The sequence below is a fragment of the Nothoprocta perdicaria genome, unplaced genomic scaffold (genome assembly GCF_003342845.1).
Source record: "Nothoprocta perdicaria isolate Ctin4 unplaced genomic scaffold, notPer1 scaffold_59, whole genome shotgun sequence".
Taxonomy (NCBI): domain Eukaryota; kingdom Metazoa; phylum Chordata; class Aves; order Tinamiformes; family Tinamidae; genus Nothoprocta; species Nothoprocta perdicaria.
The window spans coordinates 149879-174943 of record NW_020455854.1 but is presented as its reverse complement, the minus strand read 5'-3'; the positions used below and the strand labels follow the sequence as shown (position 1 = coordinate 174943).

Genomic DNA, 25065 nt, shown 5'->3' with positions numbered 1-25065 from the left:
GGTGAAAGAAGGTCCTGTGTTTCTGATGTTATTGTGCCCGTATCAGTGAGCAGATGAGAGCTGTGTTGCTCTGCCTGAATTCAGAGTCCGCTGCTTTAAAGTGAACCTCAAAAGACACCAGGTTATGAATGGTTTTGTTGAAGGCCTGAGTGCAGCTTCCCATTCTGTGACTGCTGCCGAGCTGTAGCTTCTGGGAAGAGGTGGGAAAGCACCTGCCGAGCGGCCGCCTGCATCTGCTGTCCTCGCGCCCGGCTCCGGCCATGTGAGAAGAGCGGCTCTGCTTGCATCCAGGTGAACATAGCCCTGGCTGTGTTGGAGAAAGCAGCTGTGGGAAGGTGAGTGAGGATGCTCCGAATGTCAAAGGAGCACGCGGAGGAACTTACCCAGAATGGCACAAATGCTGCTGCTTCCGTCCTTCCTAAGTATAGGGTTTGTCTTCGGGTGGCTTCAGCGTTTGTTACTGTTGTTTCCTCTAAGATTTTTTTTTTTTTTTAGATTGCTATTCACTGTGGTTTTATGTAACTTTCCATAGGAAATGTTGTCATTTTGTGGCAGTTTTGATCCCATTTTTCAATGAGACATTTTTAGTTAGTGCATTGGAGAGTGGTTCTTAGCTGTTCTTAGTATTGGAAGTCTTTGCTATAGACATGGTGGTTTCTGGCCTTACCTGGTACCCGGTGATGGACTGAGCGGGAAACAGCCTCCTTGGAGCATCAAGCAGTGCGGACTCCAGGAACTTGGGAATGAAAGTGCTGGTYGGTGCTCACGTCTCACCCCTGTGCTGGGTGTCCCATCATTGGACTAGTAGCAGCTGCCTGCAGCAGCCCATGTACAAATGTCTCTGCTGCAGCGGGGAGAATCGGGAYTCTGATCCCTGATCCTCTGATTCTCTCATCTTCAGATCAGAAGAGAGAATCAGGATACGGCGGATGGAGATGTGGCATGTGATGCAGGGCTGATGTTCTCCATGCAAAGTTGCACATTGCGTGCTCACAGGGTAACACAAGGAAGATACCAAAGCAGCCCAAAGCTTTCCCTCTGCTCCCCTTCTCTGTAGGTTATATTTTATGCCCAAAATGTGTTCCTTGCTGCTTTCTGGGTCGGTTGTAGATGGCTCCGTATCGGGATTCCTCTGGAAGATGGATTTGGAGGCTGGTGCTCATTGCCTAGGTCCTGTCTGGGCTCTGGGATGCAGCCTCGCTGGCCAGTGCCGTGACTCTCCTTCTGTGTGCCAGGAGATAAAACAGGGAGCCCCTCTGTCCAGTCCTGTGCTTGGCCTGTCCCTCTAGTTGCTCTGTGGTGCTGAAGGCCTGAGCAGTGGTAAGAGCTCATTTTCAGTTGGTTTCGATCATCATAGTGCATCCTTTTCTGAAAACCATGGAAATCAGTGGTTCAAAGGCATCTCAGATCTACTTACCTGATGTGAAGTTGACTCCCAGTAGTTCAGACCTCGCTGTTGGATAATATTATTACAGCTCTTTATATAGTTGCACCTGCTGCAAGATCAGAGGGCTCCACTGAGGCTTTGCACTCTCTCACTGAGCGTCTTGCCTACACCGGTGTGATTCTGCAGGGCTCTGTGTGAAATCCCAAGTGCTTCTTTCTAATGTAACTTGCCGTTTCCAGCTGAGAGGGCTGCCTGCTCTCGCCCAGGGCTGGCACCAGCAGTTTGGCTCCGCTGAGTACGGGCGCCCTGGCTGTCCTTTGATGTCCCCGCTGGTGCTGCGGCGACTAGCGGAGCTATYGCTGGATAGTCCCGTCCTACCCTTCCTCTCTGGGGTTGCGCCGCGCTTATCTGGAGCTGCGTGAGCCTCTTCAGGATGCCAGAGCAGCAGGAAACCATTTGCTTTTGGGTGGGGTTAGTTTTGTGCTGGTAAAACCCCTTGAAGTGGCTGGGTGAGGAAAGCCGGGCGAACCTGCAGCTGACTGGCGTTGTGTGGCCTGTAACTGGGAGGAAGGGGAGAGCCCTGCGGGCTGCGCTGCTCGACGAGGTGGGACACGGCTGGGATGTGGTGGTCTCTGCCAGGCCTGGCTGTTGCTGCAGCCTGGAGGGGGCTGCCTGCGAGCTCCGTCTTCCTGCCCGCCTTGTTTGAAGGGTCTGGTTTCTGCCGAATCGTTGGGGTATTATTTGCAGCTTTGGGTCTGCTCCCTGCTGGGTGGTTTTCCTGGCAGTCGTCAGGCTGAAACCCCATTGCTCCTTTTCTTGGACTTCCTGCCTCTCCYTGCTCCCAACTGCAGTCCCGGGCAGAGCCGTGGCCAGCAGCAGCCTGTGTYAGCTGGAGAAGACATTTAGGATTCCCATTTCTTTGCTGCCTCTCCCCTTGGGAGCCTGGCAGCCTCTGGCAACCAGCACACCCKCATGGGCACCTCCTTCAGGGGCACAGGACCTGGAGCAAACAGAGCTGTTGCAAGGACGGGGGATAGAGAAATGCAGGGAAACAGGCAGGAGTCCCACTGGAGATGGGACACGGGGATTGCAGTGCAGCGGGATGGCCCTGGGATCCGTTACCTGCCCAGGGTGTCCAGAAGAACCTGCGTGTGCTGGGCTGGAGAGGAGCACRGGGCCTGGGGGGAAAGTTCCAGTGCCCCTTTGTGCTGTAAAGTGGGATYGAGTCGTTTTTGTTCTGTGTTTTGTTGGGTGAGGAGGGGGGGGGCAGGTTTGTTTAAGTGAAAATGATAGCACAAATAATGGAAAATTTGGAAGAAGAAGTGAGCAGGTTTCTATGGACTAGCACGAATGGTCTATTTAAATGGAATGAGAGTCTTTTGTTGAAGCAGTTGTGCAGATCTCCGTGTACTTGAGATGCCCCTCAGCTGCAGGGCCGGTCTCCAAGGCTCCGTGTGAGGCTTTATGTTCTCCATTTGGGTCTGGGGATTTCACTAAGCAGCTTTGCTTGATCATGGGCCAGTTGGGAGTTTAGCTCTCTGCTGGTTTGGGCCACAGCACCGAGGATTTGGATTTCCTTCTTCTGCTGTGGCAGCCTTGCTTTAGCTTGGCGTTTTTGAAGCAGCTCTCCTAGGGCATCTAGGCCACCCAGACRTGTTTTATTTGTTGAAACGGTCTTTGTTCATGTTTTTGTGGTCTGCTGCGTGGTTGCACGTGCTGCTGGCCGGGTAGAAGATGCTAGACTGGCAACTGCTGTGTGTTCAACCGCTGTGCTGGGGAGCAGGGCTGGTACTTGCCRGGGCTTGGGCTTTACAGGGCCGGGAGGAGAGCTTGGCCCGTGGGCAGCGTGGTGGCAGCGCCAGCCGCTGCTGGGCTCCTTAGGGCATTTCCTGGGCTTTGGGAGAGCTGCAGACCACAAGCACAGGCGGGAGGTCTGGACCAGCCCCTGCCCAAGGAACAAGCAGCTGGATGGGGATCACGCTGTTTGTGGGAAGAAGAGATGATAGAAAGAACATGGAAGAGATTTGTAGGAGCAGGAGTGAAGAAGGGCTGTTGGGAAAGCTGTTCACTCTGCTGGCCCAGGAGCTGGGGGGCATCAGGAGAACCTGATCCYGTTTCTTTGGGATAAGTGGCAGACTGAAGAGCAAACCGAAGGAGAGAGGTCTCCACACACCATGTGTCTCAACTGTGGAGTCCTCTGCCACAGGCAGCTATGGATACTAAAAGCTGGCATGAATGAAGAGGAGGTTGCTTAAATTCTGGGTGAAAAAGAGTCACAAGAGCCATTAAATACAAAGGCATCATCTCTGGTAGGAGAAACTCCTGAGCCAGTCATAGCACATGCCTTGTGTGCTGGGTGATAGGAGCAGCTCTGCCTGTACTGCACTCTTTTATTGGGAAATGGCTGTTTAGGTTTGTGAAAAAGGTCAATCTGTTAAAAGAATTTGCCCCAGAGTTCAAGTTCTCAGTCTGCCATGAGAGGTCACACATACAGAGCTGCTACCCACCTATTTTGGTCCATGTCTTCCTATTTCTGCAAGAATAAAGGAGACAACTTATATGGTAAATAATCATTTCATTGATGGTTTAACATCATGCCAAGATAGTCCTGCTGTACTCCAGACAGGGTTGCTGCCTCTGCTTGTCCTCAGAAGGTCCCTTCCCTCTGCTCTGGATCGTTCCCAGGTGGAGGATCTGCTGCACAGCTGCAAGTCCTTCAGTGCAAGCTGGTCCGTTTGGAAAGCAGCTGAAGTGTTTTTTCCTCAGAACTGAGATCCCTGCCTGCATTTGCAGCAGTTTCCTTAAGAAACGCAGAAGGCTCGTGCAGCTCTTAGTTAGCAGCTTGTGCTAAGTCAGGCCGTTCCCAGCAGCTTTAAGAGCCTCAGGGAGGATGTTCGGAGCGGTGCAGCCGGGCAGGCTCCCGCAGCGGGAGGGCTGGCTCGCATAGGGCCTGGCCAAGGGCTTCCCTGAGCCCCTGGAAAATGTCCTTTGCAAGGAGAATAGAACAGTGCCTGGGAGCACCTCATGCTCTCTCCATTCATGTCTCATAGGAAGTTGGGACTACTGCTTTTGGTCCCTTTTGAAGGCACAGACAATCAGAAATAAGGAATCCTGCCCCTTCTCTGTGCAGAAGAGACGCTGTGCATGCAGGAGCCCACTACCTGTGCAAAGGGCATGTCCGCACGGGCCACGTTAGGAATTCCCAGGCTTTTGGGGGCCTGCGGTATTTGCTGAAACTCAACCTTCATCCACCTACAGCCACATCCTCCCRTTCTGTCGTTCCGGCTGAGCAGAGCGCGACGCTTTGGCAGCTGGCCCGGCACATCCGACTGAGCTGGCAGCCGGGCTACCCGGAGCAGAGGCGCTTCTCCGAGCCCAGCCAGGCTGCCCCCAGCTCCCAGTCCATTTCATTGATCTGCTTCCCCCCTGCACGCGTGGCTTTGGTAGCAGTCAGCCTTGCTGTGTGCGTGGCTCTTTTTCTAGGAATAGCCTCAGCAACTCAGGAGAACAAGATAAATTATCCCTAGAGAACTGCAGACTGGTGTAGGACCTTCACAGGGTGTCTGGTCCAGAGCAGGGCTAATTGGACTTAATTGAGTCCAATTCTGAATGTCTCCAAGGATGAAGGTCCCACCACCTCTTTGGTCCTATCTCAGGTTTCAACAACTTCCAGGGGAAAATTCCTTCCCTGCCTCTTAGCCTCCAGTTCAAACCTTTGCCTGTATTGTACATTTGACATAAATGGACTGTGAACATTTTAAGTGTCACCGAGTTATTTATAGTTCAAACAGGGAGCTTTTCTTCTGCTCACTTTCATCATCCTTTCATCATTTCAAATTTCATCATTTGGGCTTGCAGAGTTAACTGGATGCTCATTCCACCTGTCCACCATGGAGAGGGCAAGAGGCTGAGGCTCTGGGTTGATTTTAATCTCTTAGGGCACAGATCCCAAGACAGAGATTCTGCAGCCTATCTGGACCCTTGTTCCAGTTGGTAGAAACATTTTTTTCACTCTGCTGGAAAATGCATGCAGGAGAGCTCTGATTATCCCTGTTTCCCTGGCAGGYGCAGTCAAGGAGATGCTCTCCCAGGATGAGAGCCGTGTAGCCCCTGTCCCCCTGTGCATGCAGCCCAAAGGGCAGGAGGACACTGCAAGGCAGCAGGGAGGGCAACTTGGCAACGAGTCACCAGTGACTTGGTGTTMTGTGACACAGCGGTTTTTACCTAAATACCCTGTCATTATTATTAATATAGGAAAACCACTCACAGTTCAGGATTGATGCCAGTTCTCTCTCACTAGTGCTGTGCTCATTCAGTTCTGTGCAGCACGTTGTGTGTCTGGAAAATGGTTGCATTTCAAGGAGATTAAGGGCAGCGAGGAGGAACGATGGGGCAGTGCAGCGCTCGGCCTCGGGTGGCCGCRCAGCCCGTGGGAATCGCACCAGGTTTCCGAGGGAGGCCGGTGCCTTCTGTTGCTGCAGCTACTTAGCGAGCTGGGCTGCATCCAGATTAAGAATTAATCTGGGACTGCTTCTTATGGAATCTGGATTTTACAGTAGTCTCAGAAAATATTAACGGGGGTGACTCTGAAGCTGGTGCCTGCCGTCAAGGTCCCGTGGGTCGCAGCCATGCGCTGCGTTGGGCGCCCGCTCCCGCCTCAGCAGTGCCGGCTCCCGCTGCGATTCCGAGCGCTGGGCGAGGGCCCCACGTGCCCCTGGCGCAGCTCCCGGGATCGCAGCCCGGAGGAGGGCGGGCTGCCGCCTCCCGTCCCGCCGCGCCACGCGGGGAGGGGGTCTGGCTGCCTCCCAACGGCCGTTTCTCCCCTCTCCTAGGCCTGAGGACTGACGCGGGACCATGTCGGAGGTGCGGCACGACAGCACGAGCAGCTTGCAGCGCAAGAAGCCACCATGGTTGAAACTGGACATCCCGGTTCCGGTGCCCCTCTCGGTACCAGAAGAGCCTCTGGCGGTGCAGGTAGGGAGGCGGGGCCAGGTAGGGGGGCTGCAGCCATGAGGGTGTCATGAATCTGACTTAGGAACAGCCTGGATAATTTGAGGGCCTCCTCAGTGGCAGGGGAGAAAGAAGAGTTGCCGGTGACCCAAAACTGCTACCAACTGGAGGAGCATGAGAAAGTTGCACAGGAAGAGAAAAAAATAACATTGAGGAGTGGTGGAACAGGCGATAGGTTAGTAGGAACTGTGCAAAGTATGAGAATGAAACATTCATGTTTGTGTTGGGAATAGGTAGAATAACAGGAACTGCTGCTGCAAGCTGGCAGAAACTCTTACGTGTGAGTGAGACCTGTGCAGGACGAGTGCTGGCCACTCGTGTGACTGCTGCAGGGGCAGTGCCTGCCTGCACCAAGGGCACGGCCTGAGGGGTGCACATGTGTTCAGCTGCATGAGTGAAAGAGCTACTGGACTCTGAGAGACCTGGATGGTTGCAGAGCTTCCCTGCAGGGGAGTAGGGTGCAAGTTGCCTAACAGGGCGCTTGGGTGGGAGCTTTCCGTGGTGTGTATCAGAAGGAAAAACGGAGACAGAGACCTGTAGGGSTTGTAAGTGGAATGCAAGGTTTGAACAGTGCAGGTTGAAATCATCCACATCACCTAGGTAAGGCTTTGATGGGCACTGCCATGCTTGAAATCCAGCTGGGCATCCCCTGGAGAGATGCTTCTCGTGAGCGATGGCAGCTGATGCAGGGATAGCTCTCTGGGAGCCTGGTGTGCTTGGCAGGCTGGCTGTGCACGGGGGCTCCTTTGGCTTGTGGTGCGTGTGTATACATTGTGYTTGCATAAAACAACAGAAGAAAAGTTTGGATGAAAGTAAATTCGTACTCCTGTGACTGGAGGGACTGGGTGGTAAGCAGCCTCGAGGCCCAAGGCTGGCTCTGACCAGAGACACAGAGTTTCACTGGCGAGGGAAGCCGAGGGGCAGGCTGCTCAGCCTGCATTTCCAGGTGCAAGATAGTGTCTCTGCCAAACCGATGACCAATTAATCCAGAGCAGGTAGGAGGTAGTTGTATGGGATGAAATCTGTCCGGTGCCTGTATTTGSTACCTGACGTTGAGCCAGGGTATGTTGGTGCTTGAATGAATGTAGGGAATTAGGTTGTGAACAGAGCTCATGCAGCTTTCTTAGCCCTTGCTGGGCAGCGGCTGCTGTGAGAGCTTTGGGTAAAGCCATGCTGACCTTCCAGTGCAGATCTGGAGTCACTTACAAGCAAATCTCTCCTGTCCCCACGTAGTGCATGTAGCTTCACCTTGCAGAGCAGCCTTGGAGCAGGTGATTTGCATTGTTTCTGGCTGGAACACAGCAGGAGGGTCCCTTGCAGGAGTTCATGTAATGTGGTCTGCTGAAGCTGGACATCAGTCTGTGGGCCTGGCTAGAGGCGAGCTGAACTGCAACCCACCGCCACGTGCAGGTGTCAAGTCCTTGACCATGACTGCTCTGTCCATGGACAGACTGTGTCTGTGGACACAGTTCTTGTCAGCCTGACTTGGCTGACCACCCAGTGAGTGGTCAGGGGTCTGCAGAACTGCTGGTTTCACGTCCAGCCCCTGGCTGGCCCTGTAAACCTCCCTTGGAGGACACTAATTCCCTGCTCTGCTTTGCAGCCAACGAAGCGCCAAGGCTTCCTGCGGAGCGTGAGCATGCCGGCCGAGAACACACGCGTGCCCTCGCTGCCCAACGAGGTGCGGAGACCGGTGCTACAACGACAGACCTCCATCACTCAGACCATCCGGAGGTGAGGTGGAGCCTGCTGTGACGGCAGTGGATGGCAGAGGCCACTGTGCCCAGTCTTCTGCTTGTCCCGCTGCCTGCCACTTACGTGGCACTCTGTCACAGCAGGATTGAGGGGTTGTTTCCTTCATTTTCTGCAGTGAGGCTGAGCCASTTGTAGGTTGCTCCCATAGCTGCTCTCCTGAGGTGACAGCCTTCACTTGCTTGTGCTGCAGAGCAGCTTTCCAGCCAGGGAACAGACTGAAGTCCCATGTGCTGCTCTGCTTTGCCTCAGTCCATCCCCACCTTCCTCGATGGTGAAGTCCTCCCACAGCATCTCTGCCCCTGTTGGGGTGGGAGCTGAGCAGTGGGATGGTGGCTGCTTCTGGGCTTGCCTGAGGCTGACCTCGTTTGCCCAGCTTGCCTGTCCGGATGGTGGTGGTTGTGGTGAAGCTCCTGCAGGCTGAGGGAGGTTGCTCATGTCCTGCTTAGTGTCAGGGCCATGGGCACGTGCATGTGGCAGATGTTTCTGGGAGTGCTGAGAGTCTTCTGTTCCAGTAGCCTTGATGCTGTTTCACTGTGTGACAGGTCACACATAGGCTGTGTGCAACATGAGGGTGGCCAAGACTCTCTTCTCCTGGGGTTGCTGTCCTCATAGTCACTGAGGTCTTGCAGCTTGCAGGGGCTTTCTGCAGAGTCCTGGGAAGGGCTGCCCAGGGTGCAGAGATGCAGGAGATGCAGGTGAGACACTGAAACTAGCAATAAGAGTATGAAGCAGATGGGTCAGAAATGAGAAGGGTCAAAAATCCTATGCTCTTTATAGAGCCAGAGCTTGGTATTCACAGATCAGGTGTGAGTCCAAGGTCAAGCCTGTGTGGTCCAGAACATGGCACTGCAGTGGTTTGGGCACCTGAATGTTAGATGTAGGCATCTAACACCAGGCTCCCACACAAACAGACTTTGCCCCAGGTGAGATCCTGCCAGAGACCAAGACCAGCAGCCTAAGTTACCTGTGTCTGAGCAGAACATGTCTCAGCCTGCAGCTGCTTCTGTGCTTCCACACTTCGGTGCCCRAAGTCACCAGTGGGGTTTGTAGCTGGGTTTCTGGGTGGAAAAGGGCAGAACTCAGAGGTCTAGGGGCAGAAGGGGAGCACAGCAACCCTTGAGAGCAGTGGCTGATGTAAGTCAGGGATGCAGATTCTCTGAAGGGACTCAGCATCCTACAGGGTTTGGAGGCAGTGGCGTGTGCAGCTTGAGTTTGATTCGTTCCCTCCGGTTGTGCTGTTGGCTGGAGCCTGTTGCCATGTTCAGTATGGGACTAAACAAGGAGAGGGGAGGTGTTGAATGCAGGTCACTGCCCCTCTTCCCAGCCCAACAGCCTCCTCCCTTCAGCTCTCTTTTCTTTGCAGCAGACAGGTACGGTTTCAAAGGAGTCACACCATGCCCGCTCACGGGCACCAGGTGGGCAGGAGCTCCCTGAGAAAGCGGCAGTCCCTTCCCCGATCGTTCTTCAGGTATTGGTAGCACTGAGTGTGAAACCCACCCCTGCATGTGTGCGCGAGGGCTGCTGTGAGCTGCACAGGCCGTGCCTGTGGCCACGACCACGTTGCCCACGCAGGCGCTGGCCAGGAGGCCCGCAAGAGAGCCAGAAAGTCTGTGTGTGCGTCTAACACAAGTCCATGGTCACTCCTACTAAGTACGTAGGCAGCTGTCAATAAATAGCATGGAAGTGACTAACGAGCTGTCCCCCCGCCAGCCTCACTGCCTCCTGCCTTTCCTAACAAGCTGACAAGCTGACAAGCTGGCATTTGCTGCAGCTGGAGCATCCCCCCAGGCAGCCGTGGGGCAACCTGCCTTTGCTAGCATCCGTGCCACACGTGGTATCTGTGCACATCAGCCCCCAAGGCCACCTTGGGCATGAGGGCAGAGAGAGGAGTCCACGCTGAACGGATACTCGGTGCAGAGCTGCAGACGGGACTCAGAGGCTGGTGAATCTGACCCTTACCCCTCGACACTGTAGGATCACAGCAGGTGCTAATCCAAATGACTGTCTTCTTTTTGAGGTCAAGGTCTTCTTAGCTTCAAGGAGATCAACTGTTCCTGGAGTTCACAGCCCATCCGTGCCCCTCTTACCTCCMCAGCTGAAGCCCAATGAACTTATTCATAAGATGGACAATATGACTGTGTGTCTGGACCTAATGCCTTGGAGTCTCTTTCTTCACTGCTGCCCTTGGCCAAATCCTGCACTGGCACCACATCTGCCCCAGGCAGCTGCTTAGGTCTGGGCTCAGACTCTCCGGCCTGGTTGGCTCAAGCTGATAAAAGAGCTTTAGTGATATCAGCCCCTGGTGCTGGTTCCTTGCTGGTTACAGTGCTTCACGAGCCTCTGTAGGAGGGAGTGAGACTCCCCAGCCAGAAGGGATGTTCAGTCCTGGATACTCTGGACTCCATAGGCAGCTCTCCTGGACCATCTCAGCTATGGCCAGAAAGCAGGAATGTTCTTTACCCTGGGCCTGACCTGGCAGTGGTCTTTGGCAAGTTACAAGTTGCATTCGCTGTGCAAAGCACCTGCAGTTGTGCTCRTGCTTCCAGGCAGTGGGAGCACAGGCTTAGAGGGCTCTTGGGCACCACTGTTTGCACAGTCACCAGCAGGCTCATACAGACTCAAACATCTGTCCTCTCCCTTTGAAGAGTCATYCTACACACTGGCTTGTTGTCCAGGTTGCTAAGGTGTTGAAATGATGGTTGCAGAAATCTGTGGCAAACCTTCTAAGCTGTGTTATAAGGGTTTTTGAGTTGTGTGTTATGCCTGTGTGGGAAGGGACAGTCCTTGCTTCTGTCCYGGTGTCTAACGGATGGAACATTCCCTCTTTGCTACGGGCTTGGTTTGGTTTGGATTGTTCCCTCTATGGACTTGGTTTGAGAGTGTCAGGTTGGGTGCTGACCCTCGGCCTTTGCTATTCAGAGATGAATGCTTTGCTGACAAGATGTGGGTCTGTGTCAGCAAAGCTCTGCAATGYGTCAGCCCTTCTCTGGAGCTCTGTCCCATACTGACATGTTGGAAGCATTACAGAAATTTGGGGCACTGAGATCAGGTAAGATCTAGTGAAGACCCACTGGACCTTGGTTCCTGTTGAGTTTGTAGTGGGAGTCTGGGAGAACGGGGCAGGCTGAGGACAGTGTGTGGTCACTTGCAGCTGGAGCTGCTGGATGGAAGGGCTGTGGGGTTTGAATTTACATGTTTTTGCATAATGGGAGGATACCTTGRCCCTTTCATTGGTACCATTTTTTTTCTATAGAGCAAAATAAGCAGCATACTGGGTGAGTTCTGCATCTCAGGGGATGACAGAATCCATGTGTGTCAGCTCGGTTCCCTTGTATGACCTGTCTCTAGGTTCACTTGTGTGACCTGTCTCTAGGTTTAACCAACCACCTACTCCAGTGCATGTTTTAGTGTTCCTTTTATGGTCTGTGAAATATTTCTGCCTCCTGAGTAGCTGGAAATCCAGCTCCGGAGCAGGGGGCTAGACGCCAGCATTTTGGGTTTGGCTTGGAAAGGACTTTCAGGTTTTGGCACTTGGGCCAGCCAACTGTGGCTCCACAAAGCTTGTCATCTTCTAGAACAGGATTAGCCCCAGTGGGGAAGGCTTGGCAGGCCTAAGATGGTCTTTGTGGGTTTACAGCACCAGCTGTCCTCCAGCATTTGATGCAGGCGGTTAGTCTGATTTACACCTATCCCTCCGTGCCTTCCTTGGGGCTTTGCTTCTGATCCAGAGCTCCTCTGTGACGGCAGCTGCTTGACCAGTGTGGGCTGGGGTGTTCCCAAAACACCTTCATCTGGCTGAAGTCTTGGGCTGCTGCTTCTGCCAGCAGCAGCTCGGAGCAGTGTGTGCCCATCACAGCAGAGCTCGGGACCAMAGCAAACCTCTGCTGCCACAGTTACCTATAATGAGGATGGGAATCCCACAGCTTGGTATGGAGGAATTAGGGATATCTTTGTAATATGGGGGAAGGCTTGAGAAACATCACTGAGTCCTGGTGAGTCTTGGGAGAAGCTAGAGCCACGAAACAGCTGAGTTTCATGGTGGGCCTAGAGCTGCCCGCAGAATGGTAAGTGCTTTCYATGCATGTTTTTTAAAGAAAAAGCCCTTTCACCATTTTTTTTCTRATTTCTATTTTGTCTCTTTTTCTTTCCTTCCAGAAATCCTCAGAACTAACTATCCTTTATCCACAGTGAATCTCTWCTGTCTTTTGTTTATTTGTTTGTGCATGTGTTAAATGACAGGATGTCATTGGTGAGTGAACATTTCTGGCCAGCATCGGTAATAAAAATAAATAAATAAATGAGAGAGAGAAGAGGCTGTGGGACATTTGTAGGGGAAGAATTCTGCCTTTGAACTGAGTGGGTAGGAAATGATCACCAATGGCTTTTGGCTTTAAATTTGTCTAATCCGAGCAAAAGTAAAGCTTCTGTGCACTTGTGTCTTGCACTCTTCCAGAGGTACAGCAGACTGGTTTGGGGTGAGCAAAGACAGCGACGCGACACAGAAATGGCAGAGGAAGAGTCTCCGTCACTGCAGCCTGCGGTATGGGAAGCTAAAGCCTCAGGTCATCCGGGAAATGGACTTGCCCAGCCAGGACAACATTTCTCTAACAAGCACAGAGACCCCCCCTCCTCTCTATGTTGGAGCTTGCCAGCTGGGCATGCAAAAGGTGAGTGACATGCAGGACGGAGTCAAGGTCACGAGCTTCTTCCCTCCCTGGAAGCTCTGTCCAACCTGGGCTTAGTCCTGCTGGATACCTCTGGTTTATGTTTTCAGACACTTACTAAGCCTCAGATAAACTTTGGCCTGGCTTCTTTCGCCTGGCTGATTGAGATCCTGCGTCCCTCTGGGTGACAGGCTCAGAGGCGTCTGTCACATCGTGACGCTGGTGCCGTGGTAGGTGATTACACCCATGGGCAGTGTTGCCAGAGGCCTCCCAACTCAGACTTTCCATTTTGCAAGGGCAAAAGCTGCGTCACTCACAGAATGGATGTCCCCCAGACCCCAGTGCACGGTAGGGAGCTGTTGTCACTCAGGACATTTGCCTATTGAATCCTTGCGGGCAGTAGCACAAGGATTGACCTCCTAGAAAACTGGCTATGCTGTAAGGCTTCACAAAATGTCTCTGACTGGATCTCCAAAGAGGGACTTGCAGCTCCTGGAAACTTGTCTGCTTTTTTTTCCAACTGTTACAACCTTCACCTGGTTGCTCAGACTCGGATAGGAAACTAACTAGAAAAAGAGCATGGCTGTATTCAAGATTTGTCAAACTCCTGCTCATGTAGCACATCCTCCTCCAGCAGAGCTCACTAGCACAGAATTTGRATAAAAACAAGCATGTAGGAAGGGCTCAAGAAGATTTGGAGTCCCTTGTGAACGTAAGGAATATTGTAGGTTAAAATAGTGAATATGAACCAAAAAAAAGGAGCAGGGAGGAGAGATTTGGACTTATGTTTGTGACTTGGAGCCAAGCTGARTTGAGACGTGTTATTTGTCATTTCCTTGCTGTAGAATTTCTGTCCTTTCTAGCCTGGTTCCTAGTCCATCTCAGGTCCATCTCAACCACTGTCGTGRCCTCAATGTTGGCTGAAAGGGGAGGGCTGGTGGGCAAGAGCTGAGGACGCGTGGACTGATGGGCCTCCTCTCTGGGCAGATCATCGACCCCTTGGCGCGTGGGCGAGCTTTCCGCATGACCGATGACAACGATGGCTGCAGCGTCCCGCACACCCCGATCACACCGGGGGCCACGTCGCTCTGCTCCTTCACCAGTTCGCGCTCCGGCTTCAATCGCCTCCCGCGGCGGCGGAAACGGGAGTCCGTGGCCAAAATGAGTTTCCGTGCAGCCGCGGCCTTGGTGAAGGTACGGCCCGGGCGAGGCAGGGACCGGCCCAGGCGAGGCAGGGACCAGCCCAGCAGCAGGACACGGCCTTGCCCTGGGAGAGAGGGGAGAGCTGCCTGTGTGGAGGGAGGTTGGGCATGGGGAGAGCCGTGGTGGGTGAGAAACCAGGTTGTCCTGCTGTCCTGTCACTGCTATTTGTCTAGGAGGGAGGATTTATGAGAAGGGGTGGAGGTGGATGGGCTTCAGCATATGCCTTGCTTGCCTTTTATCAGCCTGGGGGCCTCATTTTCTATGACCAGCAACTTCAGAGGGYTGCAGCAGTTCCAGCTCACCCTACCTGGACCTCCAGGTATCTGTCTGTACCTGGGCAGCAGGAATGGCAGAGCAGAAGAACCTGAGCCTCTTGTGGAACAATGCTCTTTCACCTTCCTCAGGCTCAGTTCTTTTTTCTTGTGTGGCTGCTGGAGCCTGGGGCTGTGCCACAGTCCCAAGGGACCCCAGCACATTAGACGTGTCTGATGCCACATGTCACTGCTGTTTGGTCAGAGATGTGGTTGTACAAYGTGCAACAGAGCAGCACTTTGCAGGCCTTGCCTGTCACCTCCTGTGGGTGCTGCCCGTCAAGAAGTGGGATAGGGTTTGAGTCTGACAAGGGAGGTGTCACACAGTGCCCGGGGCGCTGCGCTGCCCTGGCTCCTGCGTCCAGGCTGCCCCTGCCTGTGCCCGGGCCTCGGTCTTATGAGCATAGAATCATTGAATGCTTAAGGATGGAAGGGACCTCCAGAGATCACCTAGTCCAGCCCCCCTAATGATGCCACCCCGTCCTGCTGCAGGGCCGCTCCGTGAAGGACAGCACCCTGCGGAGGGCTCAGCGGCGCAGCTTCACCCCAGCGAGCTTCCTGGAGGAGGACACGGTGGATTTTCCGGACGAGCTTGACACTTCTTTCTTTGCTCGGGTAAGGGGCAGGGTGCTGGCTGGTGTGGTCCTGGGTGCCAAGGTCGTGCGGGGCTCTTCTCGTGGCTGATGTCTCCAGTGTGACAATGGCCCCTTCTGATGGGACTTCTGTTTCTTTGCCCAGGAAGGAGTCCTCCATGAGGAGCTCTCTACTTATCCCGATGAAGTGTTCGAGTCGCCATCGGAAGCTGCGATCAAAGACGCTGAGGTGAAACCTCTGGATCAGACGGATCTCACAGGAGGTGCTTTGGACAAAAACGAGCTTGAGAGAAGCCATCTGTTACTGTGAGTATGTTCCTGAGAGCTGCCAATGACTGTTGTGGGGCTGATCAACCTCACAGGGTTGATCCATCAGGACCTTCACCGTGGCTCCCACATGGGATGTGCCAAGGTCCAAGTGCTGTGGTGTGGGCACTTAAAGCGGATCCAGTGTGTGACCAATGCAGCGATTGGTTCTCTTAAAGTCCAGCTTTGCTTCTCTTGATGCTTTGGGTGAGATACCTTCAGCTCCAGCTACCCAGGCGTGTGGAAGGTGACTCTGAGGGCACCTTTGCAATCTCCAGCAACTTCCACCTTCCTCTGAGGTGCTTCAGAGGCTGTATCATGCCTTGAGGAAGCAAAAGTCTCTTTAGAGCAGCTGTGGGCCGCTCAGGGCCCAGCTTTCGGCTATGAGAACATAGAAGAGGTGAGAAGGCATTTGCTGTTGCCCCAGTCACCAGGAACTGCTGCCTTGCTCCAAGGAGCAGCGCGARGCAGTGCTGAGATTCGAGCCGTGCTGCATTCCTCACTTGAAACCAGAGAAAGGTGTGGCAGGTGCYGAGAGCCCTGCAAATATGTGGGTGGTTCTGTGCTGTGCGCCCAGATTTTTTCCCCCTGAGTAACTGGTACTGAGTAACTGCTCTGTGTCATTYCGGAGCTGGCTCTGGCTGCTTGGCAGCTCAGCCCAGCAGAGAGCTTTGCTAGGTGTGACCGTGGAGCAGACAGGGAGGAGGTGCTTGTTGTGCTTCTGCCATTCGCAGCCCATCTTGCTGGTGCTTTCCCTTCAAGTGCTGCCAAGACCTTGACTCAGTCTGAACGTAGGTGGAAGCAGCACATGGTGGGAGTTTGGAGTCTCTCCTCCCAGACAGTCTGAGTCTTCTTGTCTCTGTTTTTATCTCCTCACATGCTTATTTATTTATTTACTGACAAAGATACATGTCTGTCACTTGAGAGAAATATTATCAGAATGCCAGGGTTTATCCTGGCATAAGCTGCTTGCAGAGACCATCACAGGAGATGCTGTGAAACAGCACATCCCTAGCACAGAAACAACCTGATCTCTCCAGACAAGATCAAGCTGTGGTGGCCTCTGTACTTGCTATTGGAGAAAACCATTCCGTGACATCTCTCTCGGGAAGCCTGTCCTAGCTGGGGCTTCTGCTGGGTGCAGTCTTGCAAAGAGATGAGGTTCTACAGMAGTGATTTTGGCTAATGAGGGATCCGATTTTCCTTCATCCTGTTGCTTGTCCGTGTCCCAGAGCTGTCTGACTTCTGCAAGATGCTCTAGTGAACTTTCAGAAAAAAAGTTGGAATGCTGGTTTCTCTGACTATTTCTGATGATGATTATCTTTGTGCAGGGGGCTTTTTTAGGAAGCCAGAGGTGGGATTTATAAACCAGAGACTAGAACTCAGGAACGTGCCTACTACAAGGCTGGGCGGTCAGCAAGGGTGAGGTAATAGGCACGTGTTTGTCAGGGTCTGGATGCTGTGAATGACCCATTTCTGACCTCCAAGTGGCTGTTTAAGGAAAATGCAATAGAACAAAAACGCGGAAGATGACACAGACTTGTAAAGCAGGGGCTGTTCATGAGYTGCTGTGAAATGTTCAGTCTTTGCATGATCTTTAGGAAGAAAGCTTTTATTTAGACAGTGATGCTGGGGAGTTTCATTATGCTGTTGAAGCCTGTTTTTTTTCCCCTGGGAATTTGAGAACTACATGCATGARGACAAATAGAGGAACAGTGGGAGAGAAAGGTCTGGGAGGGAAGTGTCACAGCTTGTGGCAGTGTCACTGTCTTGGTCTGGAAAGGTGCTTGGAATTTTGGTGTTCTGCCCAGCTAATGGGCGCTGAGTTTGTCTAGCCAGTCTGATTATAGCAAAGTCCTTCAAGGGTGCATTTCTCCTGCAGAGCAAAACTGCACTTCCATTTCATAGCACGGCAGTAAGAGGAATGTGGTAGAGGAGGAAATAGATGTTCCTGCGGGTTGGAGCAGAGTCTTTGGGCTGCTGGCGCTGGAGATGGTGAGGATGCAGCCATGGATATACCCACGGAGGACAGCAGAGGGGTAGTACCTACTCCTCTCCGTCTTCTCTGAATCAGAAGAGAGACCTACCAGCCAAGGCCAGAGCTGGAGAGGCAGGTGGTCACAGTGGTTGCATGGTGCTGCTGCTCCTGCCCATTGCAGAGAACATGCTGCGAGGGTAGAAATCTCACCTCCCAAATGTGAAATTGGTCCATGACACCTGGCCATGGCCTTCCCTTTATAACCCCTCCCTGAGAGACCTCCGAAAGGCTTTGAGAGCCCCTTGCTGGTGCAGCTTAGTTGGGTGCAGCTTCCTCAAGCGTGTGGTCCTGCACTCTACCGAACAGAGCTGCAGAGCTGTGGAGACACGAGTGCTGCTTCAGGCCCCCTCATCTGTTGCCAGCTGCCACACAGCCCTGCTGGGTGGGTGTGAAATGGGTCACGGAGGACACCTGGTGGGTGCTGGAAGCAGGCAGGGAGCCCTAGGGCTCTTCTGTGTGCCTAGACCTGTTTGTTCCTCATACACCTGGACAAAATGAAGCTGTGGGGACRTGGTGGGGGAAGCAGGATCAGAAGGGCGGTTTTGCTGGAGAAGGGCAGATCCCTCCTGCTGTGCCATGGAGAAGGAAACCACTTCTGTCCCGCTTTGTGTTTCAGCCCACTGGAGCGAGGCTGGAGGAAGCAGAAGGAGGGGGCCCTGGCCCAGCCCAAAGTCCGCTTGCGGCAGGAGGTGGTGAGCGTGAGCCCGCAGAAGCGTGGCCAGCGCATCGCCGTGCCCGTCAGGAAGCTCTTTGCCAAGGAGAAGAGGCCCTACGGGCTGGGCATGGTGGGCAAGCTGACAAATCGCACCTACCGCAAGCGCATAGACAGCTACATCAAGCGGCARATTGAGGACATGGATGATCACAGGTGAGAGTCGCAGTCACAGGAGGGTGGCCTCACAAATCTGTCAAGGAAGCGAGTCCCCTCAGGGACTCAGGGCACCGAGGGTGCTTGGGTGAAACACACTACTTGAGACCGTGCAGCTCAGATCACTAAGCTCTGGCAGAGAGCAGCATGTTGGTGTCGTTAGACACCAGGAACTCACCTCTCTCCCAGAGTTGCTTCAGGTGCTGTTATATCTGCTGGTGGTGAGGGACAGAGGGTCTCCGTCCTGACAGTCCTGGGAGAGAAGATGACAGGAGGGCGCAGGGTTCCCTGCCTCTGATCATTCTCCTACAGTCATTAGGCCAGACACGCAGCACGCTGGTGTCAAGCTTGGGTGTTCATAGTGGTTCCTCTCAGGAGAGGGTGGCTTGCCCTGGCTGTGGGGGTCAGTGTAGACAAAAGATTGTCTGCCAGCAGGGTCTTAGGTTGTTGTGTCCAGTCCTCTGYACCCTGGCTGATCTTAGCCCTGTTCCCCAGAGTCTGCTAGGCGTCTGGGAAGAAGCAGCAGGTTTTCTCCTGTGCTCCATGAACAGAGCTGAGGTGCCTGGATTCCAGCCTTTGATCTTCTCTCTTTCCCTCCATCCAGGCCTTTCTTCACATACTGGGTGACCTTTGTGCATTCGCTCATCACCATCCTTGCCGTGTGCATCTACGGCATCGCCCCCGTGGGGTTCTCACAACATGAGACTGTTGATTCGGTGAGTAAATCCCCACAAGCTGCCCGGGCTGTTGCTGCCCCTTGGCCCTCAGCCGCTGCCCTGTGTCGTAATCCCCAGCGTATCAACTACTGCCCACGGGCCTTGAGCTCCACCCCAGGCACCCAGCGTGGGGCTGTGAGCCGGCCCCGGCTTGTGGACCAGACACTGACCCCCTTGCTTGCACCCATGGGTCCCGTGGCAGCTGGACCAGCTGCTGGGTGGCCTTGGGCACATGCCTGGGGATTGTAGCTTCTAGCAGTTGGCAGGAGGAGGGGTGATCCTAGAAGACCCCCTAGCAGCACTGGGATTTCTTTGTGCTTTCTTCCTCACTGCATAGCAGTGGAGATGGGAACCCAGGTTCCTGGCAGGGAACCCCATGCAGGGCAGGTTGTAAGGGGGCTGTCCAGGCCTCACAGCGCTTGGCACATAGCCTGGTGGGCTCAGCACAGGCTCTGGCTGTGGCCTTGCTGGCAGCTCTTGGGGCAGCTTGCTCCCCTCCTGGTGTCCACAGCGGGGAGGTGTCTCAAATCTGAGCTGAGTTTGTGCAGGAGCTGCAGAATCTGCTCCTGCTGAGAGCAGAAACTGACCTGCCCAGCTTCAAGAGCTGAGCTCAAAGCTGATTTTGGTCTCACCATTTTTGCTATCAAAAATCTCTCTAAGGTATTAATCTCCCCAGCCACGTCCCTKTTCCACACAGTGGGTGCTCTGTGGTGTCTCACTGCTCTCTCCGTGTGTCTGTGCCTGCCCTGCTCGGGTGAAAGATTCACACAAACCTCTGGTCTGTGTGAAGCTCTGCAAGCTCATGGCGCTCTCGCTTTCTCTCTTCGCAGGTCCTACGGAACCGTGGGGTTTATGAGAACGTCAAATACGTCCAGCAGGAAAACTTCTGGATTGGCCCCAGCTCGGTGAGCACCAGTGGCTGRGCTGTTGCTGGGCTGAGGGGGCTGCATCCCAGCCACAAGTCCAGCAACMGCTTTTTGATGCCAGGACCCACTGACTAAAGCAGTAATGTGCCAAAGCCTCCTTCCCCAGCAAGCATGTTGCTGAGATCTAGTAAATCCCTTGGACTCTGTTKTGGGATTGCTTCTTCAGGGCAGGTGTTGAGAGTATGTCTGTGTTCAGGTATCCCTYAGCAGGATTTGTCCCAGGTCTCTCTGGCCTGGCAGGGGTGCMCCTCGCAGTGTCCGCCAGCCTGCTCTGCCCTGGGCAGCCCTCAGCTGAGCTGAGCCTTTCCATCTTTCTTCCAGGAGGCCCTGATCCACCTGGGGGCCAAGTTCTCCCCGTGCATGAGGCAGGACCAGCAAGTGCACAGCTTCATCAGCGCCAAGCGGGAGAAGGAGAAGCACTCGGCTTGCTGCGTGCGCAACGACAAGTCCGGCTGCGTGCAGACCTCGGAGGAGGAGTGTTCAGTGAGTGCAGGGGCCCTTTCCCACCATCCCCATGGGCTGAGGGCTGCTCCTGTTGATGCCTCTGTGGCCCTGGGCTTCTCRGTGATGCCTCCTCTTTCCCCTCTCCTGCAGTCCACGCTGGCCGTATGGGTGAAGTGGCCCCAYCACCCCAGCACACCAATGCTGGCAGGAAACAAGAGGCAGTTTGGATCCGTTTGCCACCAGGACCCCAGGTAGGTCCTGCCTAGCCCAGCCGCTGTCCTGGGGCACTAGTGGARTCAAAGAGGCTCAGTGGCCTTGCTGGGCAGGCAGCAGCTGCTTTCAGGACCAAGGGACGTGTGGGTGGGGATGTTCTCACCCACCATGACAGTTGGTACGGGTCAGGATCCCTGGCGAATGGCAGGTGCTGAGGGTGGCTGGGGGTGCAGGGTGGTTTGAGGCAGAGCTTGGGCTCAGGCTGGCCCTGCTCAGTGGTCAGCAGCCATGTTGCCAGCACTGGGTCACCATGGTTGGGATAAGCTGCACCCCTACGTGGGGTCTCGTGGTCATGCGCACCTGGAAAGGAGCTTGAGCTGCAGCCAGATACTGGCACTGTGAGCTGTCCTGGGGCTGCCTTCTGCTGCTCTTGGGCTCTGCCTSCCGGAGGCAGACTGACCCCTGCTCGTGCCTTGTATCAGCAGGCCCTTGTCTGATGATGGCAGCATGTTGTCAGCTCTGTCCCAGGGCAGGAGAAGACCCGTGGTCATGGCTGGGGCTCTCAGGGTGATCCCACCTGCTGCTGCTCGTGGCAGGGGAGGCAATGTCTCTGGGTGATCTTGGATTTCTGTTGCTGCAGGGTGTGTGAGCAGCCAGCCTCGACAGAGCCGCACGAGTGGCCAGACGACATCACCAAATGGCCGGTGAGCATCACCATGGCACGGGCTGTGCTGGCCTTGGCAGCCCTGGGCATCTGCAGAGCAGAGACACAGCAGTGTTGGTGGAAAAGGCCCTGGCGCGCTGGGGCAGCCTCCTGCTGGTACAAACACTGGATCAGGGCAGCCTTGGCTTTATCTAGCTAAGGCCAAGGTGTTCCAAGGTCTCTTGGGGGCCCTGCCAGGAGAAGGACTCAGTCAAAGGACTGTTTTCCTCACTCAGCAGCTGGTGGTGGTGATTCAGGCCCTGGTGGCCCAGGTGGATGGGGTGGAAGGCACCTCTTGCTGTCTGAGGAAGGCATTGGGAGCCCCTCTCTGTGGCACTGGCTTCTTGCCAAGGGGCTGCTTTGAGCCCTCCCAGACAGCAAGCAAAGCCAGGGTTGTCTCATGGCAGCCTGTTGTCACCTTCCAGATCTGCACAAAAAACAGTGCTGGGAATTACACCAACCACCTTCACATGGACTGTGTGATCACAGGCCGGCCCTGCTGCATTGGGACCAAAGGAAGGTAACGAGTTTTACAAGTCTGGAGAAGGGCTGAGCATTGGGAGTGAGATGCAGGGGTCCTTGTCAGGGAATACCCACAGTTGTTTGTCCTCTTCCTGCCTAGAGCACTGCTGGGAAGGAGAAATCCAACAGGAAGGTGTGACAGGTCTCCCAGATGGAGCAGAGCTCTGGGGCGAGCATGGGAAATGGCCAGTCTGAGTCCTTGGTGTGGGTCAGGATGTGTCATTCCACTGTTCCTGCAGTCCAAAAGGACTCGTATCCCCGGGGATTAATTACTTGTCCCGGGTGAGGGGTGGGTTCAGCAATTTCCCTTGGGAATGACGAGTGCATTCCTGACATGCTGCATTGGACCAGCGTGGTGTCTCTGGGCATTCACGGAGATACTTGAGATGATCTGCCCTGTGTTTGCTGAGCAAGAAGACATTCTTCTTCATGTTGCTCCTCAGCTTGACTAGCTACCCAGTGCTTTGGCCTGCCTTTTTCTTGATACTGAGAAAAAATCAGTGCTGCCTTGAAAACTTTCCCTCTGTCCCTGAAGATCATGATAGGACCCTTGGCCTAGCCCCTACTGTCTGCTTTGCCAGCTGTCCCCCAGCCACAAAGATCCAGATCCCCCAAGCTGTAGTAACTCACCTCACTGATGAGATGTTTGCTCAGCATCCCTGCAGGCAGGATGTTAGTGTGTACGGAGACTTGGGCTTGTGTTTGGCAGGGWGGCAGGAGGCAAGTGCTGGAGAGTGGTACCCAGCTCGCATGGGAATGTATTAGTGCATGCATTGCAGAGACACTGCAGCCTGTTGGGAGCAGTGCTCAGGGCTAGATGTGGGATGGGGGGAGTGGGATTAGGTGGCTCAGGGGCATGGGATGGACCTCTGTGCCATCCATGTGACATATATTTCTCCTTTCATTTACTCCYGCCCTGCCCAGGTGTGAAATAACCTCCCGGGAGTATTGTGAATTCATGCGAGGCTATTTCCACGAGGAGGCGACGCTCTGCTCTCAGGTACCTGCGAGCGGAGATTCCCATGGTGGCGCGGCCCCTTCCTGCTGGTGCTGCGGGAGGGAGTCCCTCATCCTGCCACAGGCTGAGCCCGGCTGCCCAGTCCCACCTCGAGCCCTGGGGAGGCTGCTCATACGGCTGGGGACACATGGCCTTGTGTTGGAGGCAATTTGGGGACTGGATGCAGTGGAGAAGAGAGGAGAGCCCCTTATTCAGTTCTTATTCAGAACTAGCCATGGTCTCTGTGCCCACAGCGCGACCCTGCGTTTGTCACCCTAGGTGCACTGCATGGACGACGTCTGTGGCCTCCTGCCCTTTCTAAACCCAGAGGTCCCCGACCAGTTCTACCGTCTCTGGCTCTCGCTTTTCCTCCATGCTGGGTAAGCAGAGGCATGAAGCTGCTGGAGCCTGAGGGACCCCTGGGCCCTGGCGCTGGGATTGGTGAGGGCTGCCGGGAAGGCCCTTCCCTGGGGACCTGGGGGGCTGAGCTGTTGTCCTGCCAAGGTTGTGGAGGAAGTGTTTGGTGCTGGGGTTAGAGGGCTGGGTCAGGCYCGGAGCCCTCCACAAGGCTGGGCAAGAGAGGCCAGCGAGGACAGTGGGTGACTGCAGCGGGTGCGCCTTCAGCTCCTGTGCTCTGAACTTGGCAGGATCCTGCACTGTCTGGTTTCAATCTGTTTCCAAATGACGATCCTGCGGGACCTGGAGAAGCTGGCAGGATGGCATCGCATTTCTATCATCTACCTGCTCAGTGGCATTACTGGGAACCTTGCCAGTGCAATATTCCTACCCTACAGAGCAGAGGTGGGTCTCCTACAGACTAGGGTCCCACTAACCTGCCCTGAGACTGCTGTGCTGAGCACAGGCCTTCTCCATGTGCCTGTGGTGGGCTGGATGGCAGAGGCAGAGAAAGCAGAGTGGGGCTCATCTCTGCAGCACACGGCTTGTGCAGATTTGTCRCTAGACATCAAACTGCTAAACAGTAAATTCCCTCCCAAAACCTCCCTGGACCTTCTAAGCAACTGGCCTGTTTTGGCTCCAGTAGGAAGGCCCCATCTTGCCATGAATGGGCTAATGCTCCTTGGCCAGCCGGAGCACAGGAGGCTCCTGGGGGACAGGGAATTGRTATCTGCAGCTAGTGCCAGAGACCTGCCACGTGTGGGCAGCAGGCAGCTGGGGGTGAGGGCAAAGAGCAGTCTGCATTCCCCACCCTGTGCTCAGGACTGTTCTTGTCCGTGTTCCACAGCTGGGGAAGTCTGATGTGACCATCCAGCTTCCTTCCATGACCTTCGCATGACCATATGGCAGGATCTGGAGAACTGTCTTCCAAGAATGGTCCTTCACAGAGTTTGGGGTAAAGGGAGGGAAAAGGGAGCTTGAGTCTTCACCTTGGTGACTCAGACTACATCAGCCTTCCTTCAGCATAAAGTTAACTCTGGCAATTGTGGGCCTCATACATACCTCATTCCCAAGATCCAATTAGGCATTTTACTCCTCAAACTACATTTTTAAGGACAAAGGCTCAAGCTGTGGCATCTCCTTGCTAAGATCCACAAATTCCCGAACAAGGAGCCAAATGTCAGACAACTGTAATGCCTGGAGCTGGCTGCAGAAGCCAGGCGGGTGGCGTGTGGCTGATGTTACTCATACTGCTCTTCTTCTGCAGGTTGGCCCTGCAGGATCCCAGTTTGGGATTCTGGCCTGTCTCTTTGTGGAGCTCTTCCAGAGCTGGCAAATCCTGGCACGCCCATGGAGGGCCTTCTTCAAGCTGCTGGCTGTGGTGCTTTTCCTTTTTGCCTTTGGCCTCCTTCCTTGGATTGATAATTTTGCTCACATTTCAGGATTTATCAGCGGCTTCTTCCTCTCCTTTGCCTTCCTGCCCTACATTAGCTTTGGGAAGTTTGACTTATATAGGAAGCGATGCCAAATTATAGTTTTCCAGCTCATCTTCATTGCACTCTTCTCAGGACTTGTGATTCTGTTCTATTTCTACCCCATCAAGTGTGAGTGGTGCGAATTCCTTACGTGTATACCATTCACAGACAAGTTCTGCGAGAAATACGACCTGGACGCACAGCTCCACTGAAAGGCAAAGACTGGCTTCTCGAGCAGGCCCTGGAGATGGACTGTCTTTGCATTTGCTGTGCCACTTCCCTATGGACAGAGTCGCTAATCCAAATGACACTTCTAACCCTGCCCGTGGTTAATTTAAACGGTCTCCTTAGCACTTGGCAGGCATGATTTGCCTTATCTCAGAAGACTCTGAAAACAGAATGTTTGTGCCTTGTTCAATTGTATTGAACCTTTTCTGCTGCCATTATTTTTATTACACTAGTTTCAATACTACATTTTTAACCAGAGTTGTTTACTACTGCTAAGGTGGTGATTAAATGGCAAGGTAGCGTTTTAGCT

General features: G+C 54.1%; 1 protein-coding gene across 1 annotated transcript; it reads left to right on the top strand.

The window, feature by feature from the left end:
* The first annotated feature begins 6226 nt into the window (after positions 1-6226).
* Positions 6227-25034, top strand: RHBDF1 (rhomboid 5 homolog 1). Its single transcript, XM_026049066.1, has 17 exons — positions 6227-6361; positions 8001-8131; positions 12606-12819; positions 13804-14010; positions 14823-14945; positions 15069-15229; positions 17884-18135; positions 18740-18851; positions 19682-19756; positions 20099-20260; positions 20372-20472; positions 21075-21138; positions 21563-21657; positions 22584-22659; positions 22936-23036; positions 23304-23457; positions 24320-25034. Exons 1-17 carry the CDS (start codon positions 6242-6244, stop codon positions 24737-24739), a joined length of 2568 nt encoding a protein of 855 aa, XP_025904851.1. The 5' UTR covers positions 6227-6241; the 3' UTR covers positions 24740-25034.
* The last annotated feature ends 31 nt before the right edge of the window (positions 25035-25065 follow it).